Source organism: Adiantum capillus-veneris, chromosome 27 (genome assembly GCF_014529385.1).
Source record: "Adiantum capillus-veneris isolate H3 chromosome 27, ASM1452938v2, whole genome shotgun sequence".
NCBI lineage: Eukaryota > Viridiplantae > Streptophyta > Polypodiopsida > Polypodiales > Pteridaceae > Adiantum > Adiantum capillus-veneris.
Genome location: NC_140957.1, coordinates 74,762,269 through 74,779,068, shown reverse-complemented (window position 1 = coordinate 74,779,068; position 16,800 = coordinate 74,762,269). Strand labels below are relative to the sequence as shown.

The window sequence follows — 16,800 nt, the reverse complement described above, 5'->3', positions numbered from 1 at the left end:
CCTTCGGTCTATAAAATATTAGCGTTACTGATCAGCCATCGCTTGCGACCATTCTTACCAGATATTATTCACACTTCTCAGACAGGCTTTGTTATGGATCGATGCATACTGGATAATATCTTCACTTTTTATGAGGTAGTAGAGTGGGCCAGATCATCTTCTGAACCTCTCGCTTTTTTCATCCTTGACTTTGAGAAAGCATACGATCGTGTTGAGTGGGAGTTTCTCGAAGGATCATTGGCCAGGATGTGTTTCCCTTCAAGATGGATCTCAGGCATTTCCGCTCTCTTCAGAACTGCCAGCAGTGCTATTACTATTGGTGGTCGTGTAAGTCGCAGTTTTGAGCTCTCTCGATCTGTCCGTCAGGGATGCTCTTTAGCAGCATATCTGTATCTGTTTGTGGGAGAGACTATGTCAGACTTTCTTCGTGCTCAGAGTCATGCATTTCGTGGCTTGACCATGCCAGTACCTTCAGCTCCGGACCTTATCGATCAGGATTTTGCTGATGACACTATGCTGATGTTGCGCTATTTGCTAGCAGCTCGTGATGCCATGCGGGGAGCCCTGGAGGTTTTTTGCATTGCCAGTGGTGCACGCATTAACTGGCATAAATCCTTTGGGTTATTGGTTGGCAGTGATGACATACCTACTTGGGGGGTAGATAATGGTTTCACATGGCTACAGCCGGGTCAGACATGCAGATACCTGGGCTTCCAGGTTGGATTTGATGTTTCCTCACAGCAGCAGTTTGCACCTGTGCTATAGTCTATTCGCAGGAAGCTTTGTCATTGGTCTTCACGTCATCTGTCGTTGGCTGGCCGTGCATTGGTCGCCAACCAGGTCATTTTGGCTAGAGTATGGTATACGGCCTCCTGTTGGATGCTACATTCTGGTGTGATAGCTCAGCTACGCAGACTTGTGCGGAACTTTTTATGGAGTGGCATAGATGGGACTACTGATACTCGTGCTCGAGTTCGCTGGTCCACGGTTATTCGTCCTAGATCAGAGGGGGGCCTTGGCATTATTGATCCAGAATTATAGAGCCGCGCCATTCTTACCAAGCTTATTGTTCGGGGTCTTTTTCCCGGCCAAGAACCTTGGAAGATGCTTCTTGAGGCCGCTCTTTCCACAGCGACTCCGCGCCTCGGCACTAGAGATGGCCATACTTGGCAAACAGGGTATCGTTTTCTCTTTACGGATGTCCCCTTGTGCACCAGCACTCTCTCACGCTTCCTTCGATCGCTCCTTCAGATTTGGGTATCCATGCGATGCACTATCAAACGCTCACCTCCCTCATGCCGTGAGGAGATTGAGCGCCAGCCTCTCATTTGGAATGATGCAGTTCTTGATTCTTCGGTTAATCCACCCCGTCAGCTTGGAGAGAGGACTCACATTGACTGGGCTGCTTGGGACACTGGCCCTGCTGCCTCTATGCGGTTGTTTCATGAGACACGTACGCTGGATGCAGATTTTGTGACAGAACATTATGACATTGGTCGCGGGGTAACAGACAGACTGCTTGAGATTGGCTCCGCCATTCCTTCACACTGGGACGCAGTCATGCGAGGCACAGTTCAGATGCCTCCACATTGTGGCTGGGAAGGCCTCTTTTCTCAAAGCACTCTCTTATTGGTTCGTTTCGACACTATGCTGTTCACAGTTGATACCGACTACTCTTCGGGGATGCATGCTAGGCTGACATATGCTACTACTTCTCCGCGCCTTGTCTACCCCGATGCTCGCTGGGAGGCCACACGAATAGTTGGCTCCCGCGGGAAGCGTCGTTGTGTTGATCCCCGTTTCGCTTCTGGTGATGATGCACTTTGGAGGCTTTGGGTGTGGGAGGGTCGTGGCCTATCTCAGCTTTATTGGGACCCAGGAGAGTGGCATTGGCCTCACTCTAACCCCACCGGCGCACATTTATCATTCTTTGAGTATACAGTCAGAATTGGAAGATTCGCATTGATGAGACAGCACCTAGAGCAGCCCACTCGTATGCGTTTCTGGTTACATTCAGGTCTCTCACATGCCTATCTACGGCAATTTTGGTCAGCCATCTGGGATTTACATGTGGCTCGTCGTATTTTCTTTTTCCTCTGGATGACTGCACATGCAGGACTTCCAGTTGGGACTTGGTTAGCTTCTATGGGTCACGATCCGTTATGTACTCGCTGTTCTTTGCGTCTACCTGAGTCACCTGCGCATTGCCTTTGGTCATGCTCGTCTTCTCATGCAGTTTGGCTAGCAGTTTGCTTTTTACTTAGCAGAGCTGGTGTTCAGCATGGATTTCTCACTTGGGGATCTGTTTCCTGGTTGATGCCGATGCCCCGACCGCATCTTTTCTACGAGGGCTCAAACACAGATCCAGCTCTTATGCTTACCACGACTGGTTACCGACGAGGGACTTTGGCTATGTTACCACAGATTGCTTGGCAGGGGGATCCTCAGACACGTGATGAAATCTTCTCAGTCATCACTAGCATTGCACTCTGGAATGTTTGGAGAGATCGTTGTCTTCATATTCTCAGTGCGGCACCTTAGCTCCTTCCGGATATCCTCACTGCCATTTGGCTGGACATCATTCACACCCTCATTTGGCAGTGGGATTCTTCCTCAGGTACATCTAGAGCAGCCGAGGCTCGTCGATTTGATTTCCTTCGGCGTTGGGCAAGATCTCCACTCTTCTTCACACTTACAGGTGGACAGATTACATGGCATTATGCGCCTCCTCAGTGGTTCCTCCTCCACTCATCATACAGACCACCATGAGATTATTCTAGTCGAGTTGTCACTATAGTGGCTCTCAACCTTACATTCAGCTTGTACACCCCACGTGATAGGCTATTTTGGCATCCGTTGGGGATTATCTTGTACTCAGTAATATACAGCCCTGATTTTTCCAAAAAAAAAAGAGAGAGAGAGAGAGAGAGAGAGAGAGAGAGAGAGAGAGAGAGAGAGAGAGAGAGAGAGAGAGAGAGAGAGAGAGAGAGAGAGAGAGAGAGAGAGAGAGAGAGAGAAAGAAAGATTTTTTAACGTCTATAAAGAGGCCGAAATCGGTCTATGAGACAAATCAAAGTACATGAGGTGGGTGTCCTCTGTGTATCCATAAAGGATAAAAGGGTACAAAAGTAAAAGTAAACTATCCTGTGTAATGTCTGGGGGGAGGTGATACAAAGAGGGTGGGGGTGGAGCTCCAAAAACTGGGGGAGAGATGCAATCCTATATGCTGGGGTAAATACAATCATGAGATGCTATCCTATCTCTAACTCCATCCAGTCCCATAATCAGGGTGTAATACATGATGCATGGATGGGTAGGGTGCGGACAATCCGCGTAAGATTGTGGCTGGATGTGCAAAAGCCCGAGTACGTCGCTTCTCCAAGGATCTGTAGTAGTGCTCCTGGATCTCCTGGATCTCTCTCTGGTGTAGGTGGGGTGCCCTACGTCCATGTGTGCGTGGGTGTCTGCGAGCTCGGACCTCCTCAGCCTGCTGTAGAGTCACTCCTCTCTGGGTGGTCGAAAGTGATGGTGCTGCTATGGTCCTTTGGAAAAAGTCCGTGAGCTGTGTTTGGCGCTCGTCTCTCATCCCTAGTGCTGCCTGGAGGAGGGAGTCCCGATGCTACTGTGCCTCTATATGAGGAAGCGGCCGAGCTGTCGCTGGTCTCTGGACTCAAAGATCTGATGTAGAGTGAGCTGATCTGCAAACAAGGTCAGATATCTGCCTCTAATCTCCTCATATGCTCTACATCTGCATACGTAATGCTCCTCGCTCTCAACCTCTGCTGTGAAAAGTCTGCATATCCTCCTGATCTAGGGACATGTGCCGCTCTCCCTGCCTCAATCTCTAGCTGTTGTGATGATACTCTGAGCTGTCCGATGGCGACCTGTGCTCTATGTGTCATATAGACATCCATGTATCTCGGTCTCTGGATAAAACCATCTGCTACAATAGTGAGGAAGTGGTCTCTGTAGTACTGCCTCTTCGTGTGATCCATGTCTCCCTGATGTATAGCTGCCAGAGATCCTGTCTGAGAACTCAATTCCTCTCGATGTGTGAGAGGCGTATGTGAGGGGAGTCGGGATTATACTGAAAAGGGGGCAGATCCGTGATGTCCAAGCCATGGGATGTAAACCACTCTATGACCTGTGAGTACCATGCCCTCGTGTCCCCCTCCTGATGTAGCTGTATCGATGCCTCAAAAGCTCTGTGGGTGAGTCTGCGGGTGAGTCTGTCTGGTGGGAGCTCTCACATGCGTTGTATGAAACAAACTGTCTGAAAGAGAGCCTCTACTAGCATTGGTGGGGTAGCTAGCTCTGCTCTGATGATATCATGTGGTACTGAGGGTTTGCTGTGGAGCAAACGGGAGATCATGATGATCTGTGGGCGCTCTATCTGTGTCCATAGGGATGCGGATAGCCCTGGAGCCCATACAGCGGCTGCATACATCATGGCAGGTGTGACTAGAGTGTCAAAAAGCCACCCCTTGGTGCGGGGCTCTTGGAAGTGGGCCTGATGGCATCTGCGCTTCAAGGTGGCCAGCGCTGCATATCCTTGTGTAAGCCGGTCTCGGGCTGCCTGTGCCATGGAAAATCTACCAGTGGTGCCAGTGAAAGTCACCCCCAGGTATACATATGAATCAACCACATTGACCTGCCCGCGTGCTGACTGCTGTGAGTACTGCTCGGCTTCGCCCTGTCCTGGAGGTGTGAAAGATCATGACCTTGGTCTTGCCAAGGTTCACTATGAGCCCTTGATGTGTGGAGAGAGAGAGAGAGAGAGAGAGAGAGAGAGAGAGAGAGAGAGAGAGAGAGAGAGAGAGAGAGAGATGCCTATGGTCATTCATGTATCCTCAGATGTGGTGCTTCCTATTTCTATGCGCATTTGGGGTGTCAAGGCTGCAGCATCGGTAATGCAATGTAAACAAGCTGAGGTTCGCAGTTGGTGCAATGAGACACCATACTTTAGAGAGGGCTTGCGGGTTGCTTTCCTACCGCCTGAAGCTCACCCCTTGGATGGTCCAGCTGCCTCCAAGAAGATGCGCAGCTAGTCAGATACTATACCTACTCTTTCATGCAATCTATGGATTTACATGTACTTTCTTGGAATGCTAATGGTTTACAGACTTCTCGGGTAAAAGGTTCCCGTAAGCTTTTACTTCGCAGAGATTTACACACTCATGTAGTGGGCACTGTGGATATACCACTAGTACAGGAGCATAAAATTGCCACTCCTTTTGGCAATCTCATGCCATCGTGCGTCCGCACTTTTTGGGAGCTTGCTCTGGGCCTTCATGGTCAGAGTTGCGGTGTATGCATCTCAGTGGGGCCACGTTACTTGGCCTCAGTTCAGCAGCATGGCACACTAGTCGCTGGCAGAGCAGTTTATGTTTGTATTCGGATTCGGGAATCTATCATTGGTTTTATGTCAGTCTACGCACCCACTACCCCTCGGGAGAGGGCTACTTTTTGGTCCTCCTTGGCTGCTGCTCTACCTGCTGTAGACTCTTGGGTTGTTGGAGGTGACTTCAACAACGTTGAGAGCGACTCTGATTGGCAAGCCACCACACCTCCCGTTCTATCATCCATTTCTCCCGATGAGCAGCCAGCTTGGGATCGATTTCTTCTAGCTATTCAAGGTGTTGACGCTTGGCACATACCCTATTTTGGTCATCACCCTGCTACTCTTCATTACTCTTGGGGGTTTCAACGACAGCAAGGGAGATTATTAGAGCGACTTGACCGTTTTTACATTGGCCCTTGGGCATCAGCTCTAGGATGATTACTACTATATGGAGAGGAACCAGCCTCTCATATCATTTTCCCACATCATTATTTATCTCCTTCACTAGATCCTCTGCTCAGAGACGAGGTTGCCGCATCCCTGACAGTGTTCTCACCACTCAAGTATTGCAACAGCAGATTCATGACTTGTGGTCCACGGATGCTTCTTATTGTGGACCCCCTGGAGAGTTTCTTGCTCATTGCATTTCTCAGTCTAGTATTTACTGCCGTGATCAGACTGCTATCATTCATCGTCAGTTGAGAGTACGTGAGTCTGATCTTCACATCCCTCTTGGTTCCACTCAGCGCTTGCTTGAGGAGTGGCCTCAGGATGCTTATCTCGCTGCTATACAGACAGAGCTCACAGAAGAGATTCGTCGCGTACAGGAGGCTAGGTCTGAGTTCACGCATCATGCTTCAGTGTCTCATTGGATAGCTAAAGCCGATCGAATGAATAAAGACTTCTTCGCGGCACATAAAGAACGCCCTCCTGGCACCACTCTACGGACTTTGTGCGATGCTCAGGGGACACTACATATGCATCCTGATGTTATTCTTGATATGTCTGCAGATTATTTTGAGACAGTGTTTACTTTTGATGTATGCACTCCTGAGGTTTTACTTGCCCGTGAGCAAATCTGGCAGCACACTCGACATCGTTGTACAGACACTATGGTAGAGATCTTGTTGGCGCCTTTCACACTTACAGAGCTCCATGCTGCTATAGAGAGTCTTGATCCATCCTCTTGTCCAGGCGAGGATGGTCTCACCAAAGCCTTCTTTTTGACATATTGGGATGTATTGCGTATACCACTGCTTCGCGGTTGTCGGGACATCTTTGCATCAAGATATATGCATCCGGCTCTTTGTTCAGGTCTCATATCTCTTATTCCGAAGGGGGGTGACACCACTCAGCTCCGACAGTGGAGACCTATTACCCTACTCCCTTCGGTCTATAAGATATTAGCGTTACTGATCAGCCATCGCTTGCGGCCGTTCTTACCAGATATTATTCATACTTCTCAGACAGGCTTCGTTATGGATCGATGCATTCTGGATAATATCTTCACTTTTTATGAGGCAGTAGAGTGGGCAAGATCATCTTCTGAACCTCTCGCTTTTTTCATCCTAGACTTCGAGAAAGCATACGATCGTGCTGACTAGGACTTTCTCGAAGGATCTTTAGCCAGGATGGGTTTCCCTTTGAGATGGATTTCATGCATTTCCGCTCTCTTCAGAACTGCCAGCAACGCTATTACTATTGGTGGCCGTGTCAGTCGCAGTTTTGAGCTTTCTCGATCTGTCCGTCAGGGATGTCCTTTAGTAGCATATCTGTATCTGTTTGTGGGAGAGACTATGTCTGACTTTCTTCGTGCTCAGAGTCATGCATTTCGGGGATTGACCATGCCAGTACCTACAACTCCAGACCTTATCGATCAAGAGTTTGCTGATGACACTATGCTCATGTTGCGCTATTTGCTACCCGCTCTTGATGCAATGCGGGAGGCCCTACAGGTTTTTTGCATTGCCAGTGGTGCACGCATTAACTGGCATAAATCCTTTGGGTTATTGGTTGGCAGTGATGACATACCTACTTGGGGGGTAGATAATGGTTTCACATGGCTATAGCCGGGTCAGACATGCAGATCCCTGGGCTTCTAGGTTGGATTTGATGTTTCCTCACAGCAACAGTTTGCACCCGTACTACAGTCTATTCGCAGGAAGCTATGCCATTGGTCTTCACGTCATCTGTCGTTGGCTGGCCGTGCATTGGTCGCCAACCAAGTCATTCTGGCTACAGTATGGTATACGGCTTCTTGTTGGATGTTACATTCTGGTGTGATAGCTCAGCTCCGCCGACTAGTAAGGAATTTTTTATGGAGTGGCATAGATGGGACTATTGATACTCGTGCTAGAGTTCGCTGGTCCACGATCATTCGTCCTAGGTCAGAGGGAGGCCTTGGCATCATTGATCCAGAGTTACAGAGCCGCGCACTTCTTACCAAGCTTATTGTTCGGGGTCTTTTTCCCGGCCAAGAACCTTGGAAGATGCTTCTTCAGGCTGCTCTTTGCACAGTGACTCCACGACTCGGCACTAGAGACGGTCATGCTTGGCATTCAGGGTATCGTTTTCTCTCTACGGATGCTCCCTTGTCCACTTCCACCCTCTCACCCTTTCTCCGATCGCTCCTTCAGATTTGGGTTTCCATGAGATGGACTATCGTACGCTCACCTCCCTCATGTCGTGAGGAGATTGAGCGCCAACCTCTCATTTGGAATGCTATAGTTCTTGATTCTTCGGTTAATCCACCTCGTCAGCTTGGAGAGAGGACTCACATTGATTGGGCTGCTTGGGACTCTGGCCCTGCTGCCTCTATGCGGTTGTTTTAGGAGACACGTATGCTGGATGCAGATTTTGTGGCAGAACATTATGACATTGGTCGCTGGGTGCCAGACAAACTGCTTGAGATCGATTCTGCCGTTCCTTCACAGTGCGATGCAGTCATGCGCGGCACGGTTCAGATGCCCCCTCATTGTGGCTGGGAAGGCCTCTTTGACCAGAGCACTCTCTTATTAGTTCGTTTGGACACCATGCTATTCACAGTTGATACTGACAACTCTCAGGGGATTCATGCTCGATTGACATACGCTGCCACTTCTCCACTACTTATCTCCTCCGGCGCCCGATGGGAGGCCATACGAGTAGTTGGCTCACGCGGGAAGCGTGGTTGTGTTGACCCCCGTTTTGCTTCCGCTGACGCTGCACTTTGGAGGCTTTGGGTGTGGGAGGGCTGTGCCCTATCGTAGCTTTACTGGGACCTAGGACAGTTGCATTGGCCTCACTCAGATCCCACAAGTGCACCTGTATCCTTCTTTGAGTACACTGTCCGGATTGGAAGATTAGCATTGATGAGACAGCAGCCCACTCGTATGCGTTTCTGGTTACATTCAGGCCTCTCTCATGCCTATCTGCAACAGTTTTGGTTCGCGATCTGGGATTTACATGTTGCTCGTCGTATTTCCTTTTTCATGTGGATGATTGCTCATGCGGGACTACCAGTTGGGACTTGGCTAACTACTATGGGTCATGATCCGTTATGTACTCTCTGCCCTTTCCGCCAACTTGAGTCACCTGCTCACTGTCTTTGGTCATGCTCAGCTTCCCATGTAGTGTGGCTTGCAGTTTGCTCTCTACTCAACAGATCAGGTGTTCAACATGGATTTCTTACTTGGGGATCTGTCTCATGGTTGATGTCGATGCCCGGCCCGCATCTTTTCTACGAGGGCTCAGCCACAGATCCAGCCTTCATGCTTACCTCCACTGGTTATCGACGAGGGACTTTGGCTATGCTACCACAGATTGCTTGGCAGGGAGATTCGCAGACACATGATGCAGTTTTCTCAGTCATCACTAGTATTACACTATGGAATATTTGGAGAGCTCGTTGTCTTCACATTCTCAGTGCGGCTCCACAGCTCTTTCAGGATATCCTCACTGCCATTTGGCTAGACACCATTCACACCCTGATTTGGCAGTGGGATTCGTCCTCCAGTACATCTAGAGCAACCGAGGCTCGTCGATTTGCCTTCCTTCGGCGTTGGGCACGATCCCCACTTTTCTTCACACTGATAGGTGGTCAGATTACTTGGCATTATGCCCCTCCTCAGTGGTTTCTCCTCCACTCCTCACACCGACCACCATGAGATTGTTCTAGTCGAGTAGTCACTATAGTGGCTCTCCTCCTTTCATTCAGCTTGTACACCCCACGTGATAGGCTACTTTGGCATCCGCTGGGATTATTTTGTACTCAATAATTTACAGCCCTGACTTTTTCCAAAAGAGAGAGAGAGAGAGAGAGAGAGAGAGAGAGAGAGAGAGAGAGAGAGAGAGAGAGAGAGAGAGAGAGAGAGAGAGAGAGAGAGAGAGAGAGAGAGAGAGAGAGAGAGAGAGAGAGAGAGAAAATGAAATGAAATGTTATATTAACGTCTTCGAAAGTCCAGAATGACCTATGAGACCAAACTGATACAAGAGTGGTGTGTGGTGAATCTGTTACAATGTCTGGGTACCTTAGTACTAAAGTACTAAGTGTGAAAAGTGTGAAAGTGTGAAAATAAATGTGAAAAACTAATACAAAGTGTTAAATAAACTTCTTAGGAGCATTCTGGGTGTCTGGTTAGAATGCTTCTAATCCTTTTTTGTAGTCTCCTGTGTGCTTCTGCATCTCGGTCGTGGTCGTCTCGATTTCCTAAGCTCAATCGCCCTGTCAATGAGGGTGCCTTTGGTATGAATGTGGGTACTCCTTCCACTCCTGCTTCTCTGGATCCAAAGAAATCTGTGATCTGCCTCTGAGGCTGTAGTGCTCTTTGTCTCCTCATTAGATTATCCCTGTGTCGATGTAGTTCCAGTAGGTACAAGCCTAAGCATCTTTGATCTTGGTATTGCATGACTCTATCTAGAGGTCCAAAGCCTTCTTTAAATAGGCAGTGGAAACGCCCACGTATCTCATAGTATACGGTGCAATGGCATATGTAGTGTAATTCTGTCTCCGGCCTTATTCCGCATAACTTGCAAATTCTGCTCTCGGGTGGGATTCCCCTGAATCTGCCAAATTCAATTTCCAGCTGATGTGAGGATGTACGAATCTGACCAATAGCACATCTCAAACCATGAGACAGGTGGGTATCCATGTAGCTCGGACGAATCACAAATCCATCTTCAGATAGCTGTAGGAAGTTTTCTTTGTAGTCGGCCATCTTCGTGCCCAATTCTTGTGTAGGGTCTACCCATGTCCTCTTAGTATCCAACTGTATAAGATCCTGACGGATGATTTTATTAATCTCCGTTCGTGTAATTGCCAGTGATGGAGCCGCAAGAGAGTATTGGAAGGGGGGTAATCTTTCCATACTGAACCCGTGTCTCTGAAACCACGAGGACAGTTGCGCATACCAGCATGATGTATCCCCTTTCATTGCTAATTGTCGAGAAGATTCAAGGGCCAGTCTAGTATATCGGCAATTATTTGTATCCCACAAACCATGTATAAAGGACACTGATCTGGTAAGAGCTTCAATTTCTATCGGAGGGGCAGCTAGTTCCGCTCGAGTAATCGTGTGTGGTACGGAGGCCTTGGCTCTAATCATTCGGGAAATCATAGATACCAAAGGTCTCTCCATTGACTTCCAATTATCCTGATCCGCAGATGGTCCCCAAATGTGGACCCCCTTAAAGCATAGCCGAATCCACCACAGTATCAAGGAGCCAAAGTTTTGTTCGTGGTTCTTGAAACTGCACTTGTGAACACATCCTCTCCAACTCTCCCAAGGCCGCAGAGGCTTTGGACAATCTAGCATCCGCCGCTTTCTTAAGAGTAAACTTCGGTCGTGCAAATACCACACCAAGGTATGTGTATGCATCTGTGTACTCTACTGTATCCTGGCCATATGCAAATGTAGGTGCCGATCTCCTAACCCACTGCGGTGTGGTGTTAAACACCATAACTTTGGTTTTACCCAAGTTTACCGACAGTCCACTGTCCTCCGCGAATTTATGTAATGCATCTAGCTGCCTCTGCATTCCCTCTGGTGATTCTGCTATCAATACAATATCATCTCCATACAACAGCGAAGGGATCCATGACCTTGCAAGTTGAGCACCTTTGTCACCCTCTCTATCAATGTAATCTGATACCTCATCTATGTACATACCAAATAAAGTAGGGGACAGTGGGCATCCCTGCTTTACTCCAACGGTGGAATGAACAATGTCGGAATCCCCTTCTGGAGTACGTACATAACCAGTTATTGACCCGTATAAGGCCATGATCCCCCAAATAATCTCTTTGGGGACCCCTAACTCTTGCATCCTGCGCATCAATCTGGCCCTTGGTACTGTATCAAAAGCTTTCCAAAAATCCACAAAGAAACAATACATCCTTCTCCCGCTTGCTCTTCCTTCCTCAATAATGGCTCTGAGCGTAAGAATATGATCTAAAGTGGAATAACCCCTCCTGAATCCAGCTTGTCCTGTTGCCCGTATGCCCTCATTCTTTGCCCATCTACTGAGTTTTTGTTCAAGAATGGATGCGTACAGTCGGGTTAATGTGTGACCTACCATAATGGTACGGTAGTTTCCGGGTATCATAGGATCTCCTGACTTGAAAATAGGTACGATAGTAGATAATTTCCAAGATTCAAGTAATCCTTCACACATGACCCGATTAAACAGACGAGCAAGGACCTCTGAAAGTAGATCCCTAGCATGGATCAGATGTTCTGCTACTAAACCATCATGATCATATGCTCTTCTTGTCTCCATCTTATCAATGGCTTTTTTCACCATTTCCGTAGTAAAGAAAGTACTAGTAGCAGGGCATGGCTCTAGCGGATCTCGTAATGGAGGCTGTCCAGATACCATATATAATGATGTTACATATTGACCCCAAATCTCAGGAGAAGTAATCGTCGGAGGTGGTGAGTGCTCGTGAAATAAACGCCAGGCCTCATGTGAGTCCTGACTCAAGAAGAGCTGATATAAATCCTTCTCCAGTTTGGCTAAAAATGCCCTTTTCTTGCGACGTACTATACGCCGAAGAGCAATCCGAGACTGCTTATATGTGATGATCCCAAGTGCTAGCTCTTTCTGGACTTGGGTTCTGGTCTCTCTGCATTCCTCGTCATACCAACTGTTTTGAGGCATATTCCCAGATCCTCTCTTCTGATCAGGTTGAGTATGTGGGTATGCCTCTTGTGCTGCTCCATGTAGTATCTCTGTTAACTGAGAAGTAATCTCCTCTATAGTATATACTGGCTCGGCTGCCCACATCCTATCATAGATCTTTTCCACATAGACTGAATCAGTCTCTGGCGTGAAAGTATATCTTGTGTGTGTCTTCTTCCTTTGTACTTGAGAGGCATTGTATTGGAAGGAGATTGATAAGGTCAAGAGAGCATGATCCATTGCAATCCCAACCGGTCTGGGTCCCACCTTAAAGTCCTTGATACTAGAAATAAAGCTTGGTGAAGTCATGACATAATCCACTGTACTGGCCCCATGCCTGTGCGGGAAGCATGTGAATCCCCCAGATAAAGGGAAATTCTTTAGACCATTAATAATGGCCAAACCATGTGTAGTTGCCATCTCCATGAGATGTCTCCCATATTCAGTGTGTTCTTTATCCTGTGAGGTTCTAGTAAGCCCCCTCTGTGATAAATCCACTTCTTTGAGCATTTCCTTAGAAGTATCATAGAATATTGCTTGAGAGTTGGCCGTTCTGGCATTAAAGTCTCCTAAGAGAACGATGTCTCCATCTCTAGAGAACTCCCATATGTCATTATTCAATATGGACAAAGGGGACTGTCCTTTAGGTGAGGAGTAGACTGATGTACTTGGAGGGAAGTAGCATATAGCGATATATAGAAATCTACCTGTCTCGGCTCTCATTCTCACCCACAAATACCTTGCTTGCTCATCTTTCCTGATAATCTGTAGTAGTGGTTTCAGCTCCTCTTTAAATAAAACTGCTACTCCCCTGAACCCTGGCTACCCCGTAGAGATCTCTTGTCTGGTCGACCAGTTGTTTCCCATAAATAACCCTTCACATGTGGCATAAGCTGTCCCGGTATCTGGTGCGTCTCTGAGTAGAAAACTATGTCTTTGTCCCTAAAGCTGTCTTCAAAGGCACCTACATCTAGCCTATATGATCCATTACAATTCCACGCCGCTATTCGGAGCGTCGCCCCATAGGTCTCGCACCGTCATGATGAGTGCTTTTCCAAAACCACTACTTTCCCTTCTATATAAAAGGCGATTTTCCCCTTTTCTCTTGCTGCCCTCTGCCCTGATCTCTGGCATCAACTCTTGCATGTGTGCCACTTGTGCCAATGTAAGGTCATCTCCCAAGAAAATACCGGTTTTCTTAAGAGTTGGCCTCTTCTTTAGAAATTCTTTCCTTATTTCTATATTCGGGAAGCGGAGAATAAGTGCCCTATCCTTTACGTTTCCCTTCTCATCGATTCCTTTCTTGCCGACTCTCCATGCACTTGTGTGAGTGGGCTCTGTGATGCCCATGCGTTGTAGCAGTTCCTTCACTTCTTCATCTACATTCTCTTTGTCTTTGACTCCTGTGACCGGCACATGCAGAGCCCAATTCTTCCTTTTCTGCTCTTCCTCAATGGTCATATTAATAATGGTGGAGGTTGTTGTGGTCTCGGGCATCAGGGCCTTCCCTTTCTTCGCATCCTCAATCCATTTCTCTGCTTCATCAACCTTTTCTTGTGTCTTAAAAAGACGTGAAGATGCCGTTTTCGATTTCTGTTCATCTCCTTCCCGTAGAGCTTTCATATGATCCTTCATGTCCTCGAGCTCCTTCAGCACCGAAGGTTGGTCGTCTCCCTTCTCCTTAGTTGCAGATTTGCAAGCCGCAAGTTCTCCTTTTAGCTCCTCGATTATTGCATCTTTTTCCCCCATGTGCTTTTCCATATTTGTTCTCCATGCTTCAAAACTTGCTACTGCCTCATTGAGTTTCTTTTGCATAATGCATTCTGTTACATTTACTTCGGTCTTGATTAGGTTTCTTAATTCCGTTTTCAAGATCTGAATTTCCTCATTCTGTATCCCCCGGATCTCTCTCCTTAGATCTCTCATCATGTCTCCATACATGGAGTTCCTGTAGCTCTCAGCGCTCGCATGCATTTCCTTCCTGATGTCATCCCTCATATAGTTTAGCTCTGATTTTAGCATCACCTGGACCTTCTCCATCATTAGCTCATCATGTATCTTGGAGGTTTTCCCAACTTGTAAGGATCCTGGTGATAGTACAGTATCTCTGTTTCTCTGTTAAAATGTAGTAGTTGTTTTTTTTGGGGTGGTGTAGCTATCTTCACCCGGCCCTTCCCCTTCGGTAGGCGGATCCATCGAACCCGAGCCACAAATGTGGCGACCCTTGCTACCTGTGTGAATGTTGTTGCCTCCTACGCGTATGCTGATGCCGCTCGTGCTCTCTTGCTGACGTCTACGCGTATGATGTCTCCCTCGGCGTTGTTTTCACCTGCGTTACTGACCACCAGCTTCTGCTGTCCAGCTTTTATGCAGGGGGCAGCTTCGCGAAGGGGTGCAACAGCAGGGAGCAGGGGGATGCTGCGTGCAGGGGCGGGGCCTCGGGGGCAGAGCGCAGAGGCGGAGGTGGCACGAGTTTTGAGTTCGCAAGGGGCGAGGCTGCAGGGGGCAGCGAGCAGGGGCGGGGCTGCTTGGCGGGCAAGACCGGGTGCGAGCAAGGGGGACTGCAGCGCGCAAGGGGCGGGGCTGCAGGGGTCAGCACGCAGGGAACCTTAGCGTAGCATGTCCCAGCGCGTAGAGAGAGAGAGAGAGAGAGAGAGAGAGAGAGAGAGAGAGAGAGAGAGAGAGAGAGAGAGAGAGAGAGAGAGAGAGAGAGAGAGAGAGAGAGAGAGGGGTTTTTGTGTAGGAACTCAAAATGTTGAAGTTCAAAGGTCTTCTTGACGATGGATTTGATCCAGAGTTTTATTTCAGCAAATATGCAAGAGTCATTAAGGGGCTTCGTGCTACTAGTCATCGGTTCCGAGCTTTTTTGGCACTTATATTCTCCATCACAATTGTTGGTTTCCTAGCTTCCATGTACAAGGTGGTTGAGGCAGAACGTTCTGGCATTTCGACGTTTATGGCTGGAGAAATAGTAGTAAGCAACTTCCACCTACTCTTCCTCTTGCTTTCGGAATCTTGAAAATAATAAGAGTCTTCTTGATGTGTAGATTTTGAACTGGGTTAGCTTGTTTGGTGTGGGGCTGTGCTTGAGATCGTCATCCAAGCTTTCACACCTCCACCGGCGTATTGTCAAATCCGCAGCATCTATGCATGCCAAATTGACATTTGAAACTGGGAGTTCGGTAGATGCTTCAATGGCAGGTGCAATGGATGATTGCAGTACACATGACTTGCTGCTGAAATTTAGCAACTATTTTCAGCATCAAGATGCATGCTCTCGACGTGCTGCTCTTGGTATTCCCTTAACTATCTTCATATACTATGACCGCTTAGCCTATCTCATTTTAAGTGAGTGCAAAGGCTTTTCATTGCTGACAGAAATTTTAAACTTTGGTGTTGCAGTGAATTATCTATCTAGCATGTCAGTCGGCATATCAGTGTATGGGTTTGTTCTTGATAGGTTCTTTATTCATGCAAGCGTTGGTGGTTTGTTGACAACTCTCTGGTTCATTCTGGGTCGCTCTTTGACAAACTAATCGAGGTGGAGCGCTTAAATCAATGAGGTTTTATCTCCTGGCAGAAGTCTAATCAAGCACTGCAGTCGTTCAGTTGATGATACAAAACCTACTTAAGAGCCATCGCTTCTCGAGACATGTTTCATACTATGCTCTCACTTGTACAATCCGGCTTTCTATTGCTTGCTTCATCATGCACAGCTTTCTCCATTGAGAAATAGTTTTGTAACCTTGTTTTTCCTGTAGGGAGGGTCCTTATTTGGCTTTTCTTTGCAATCTATCATTCATCAAGTGTATTTTCTATTCTTTCTTCATGGGGTCATATACAGAAACTTTAGATGTTATGTTTGGGCAATCACTATTCTTTGGCTTTTGACGAGTTCAAAAGTGATCTTTGGATGAAGGGTTGTTAGTAATTTGTTGAGTCACATCCCTGGTTTTTAATGCCATGCTTAAAATAAGATGCTTGTATGTAGGCAAGCATGTACTCTCATCTTGGTCCCAAAGTATGCATATGTACTAAAGAGAAGCACATACATTTTTTTTTTTTGTAAATCTGCTTTGATTAATTTACAAGTGGGAAACCTCAAAGCGAGGAAAACCCACGAAAAGAAAGGGATACAAAAAGCGAAGCACTATGAGGCTCCTAAGGCTAGAAACAGTCAAAGTAAATCCTGTAGGTATCAAGAGTGATGTCTCCAGTGTCATAGGCAAAATGCAGCGCTTGACCAAGAGATAATTTGAAATAGGGAAAGGGGTCAACAAAAGTGCCTTGGAACATTAAGG

The 16,800-nt window shown here is 47.4% G+C and overlaps 1 protein-coding gene across 3 annotated transcripts in view; it reads left to right on the top strand.

Moving 5' to 3' along the window:
• LOC147422205 (uncharacterized) overlaps positions 1-16,388 on the top strand; it is a 90,801-nt gene extending 74,413 nt beyond the window's left edge. For all 3 annotated transcript variants that reach the window (XM_086503816.1, XM_086503817.1, XM_086503815.1), the window contains 3 exons: positions 15,243-15,473; positions 15,547-15,793; positions 15,902-16,388. In XM_086503816.1, coding sequence (XP_086359942.1) covers positions 15,243-15,473; positions 15,547-15,793; positions 15,902-16,035 — 612 coding nt within the window. In that variant the 3' untranslated portion in view covers positions 16,036-16,388. The remainder of the gene's footprint in view (positions 1-15,242; positions 15,474-15,546; positions 15,794-15,901) is intronic.
• The last annotated feature ends 412 nt before the right edge of the window (positions 16,389-16,800 follow it).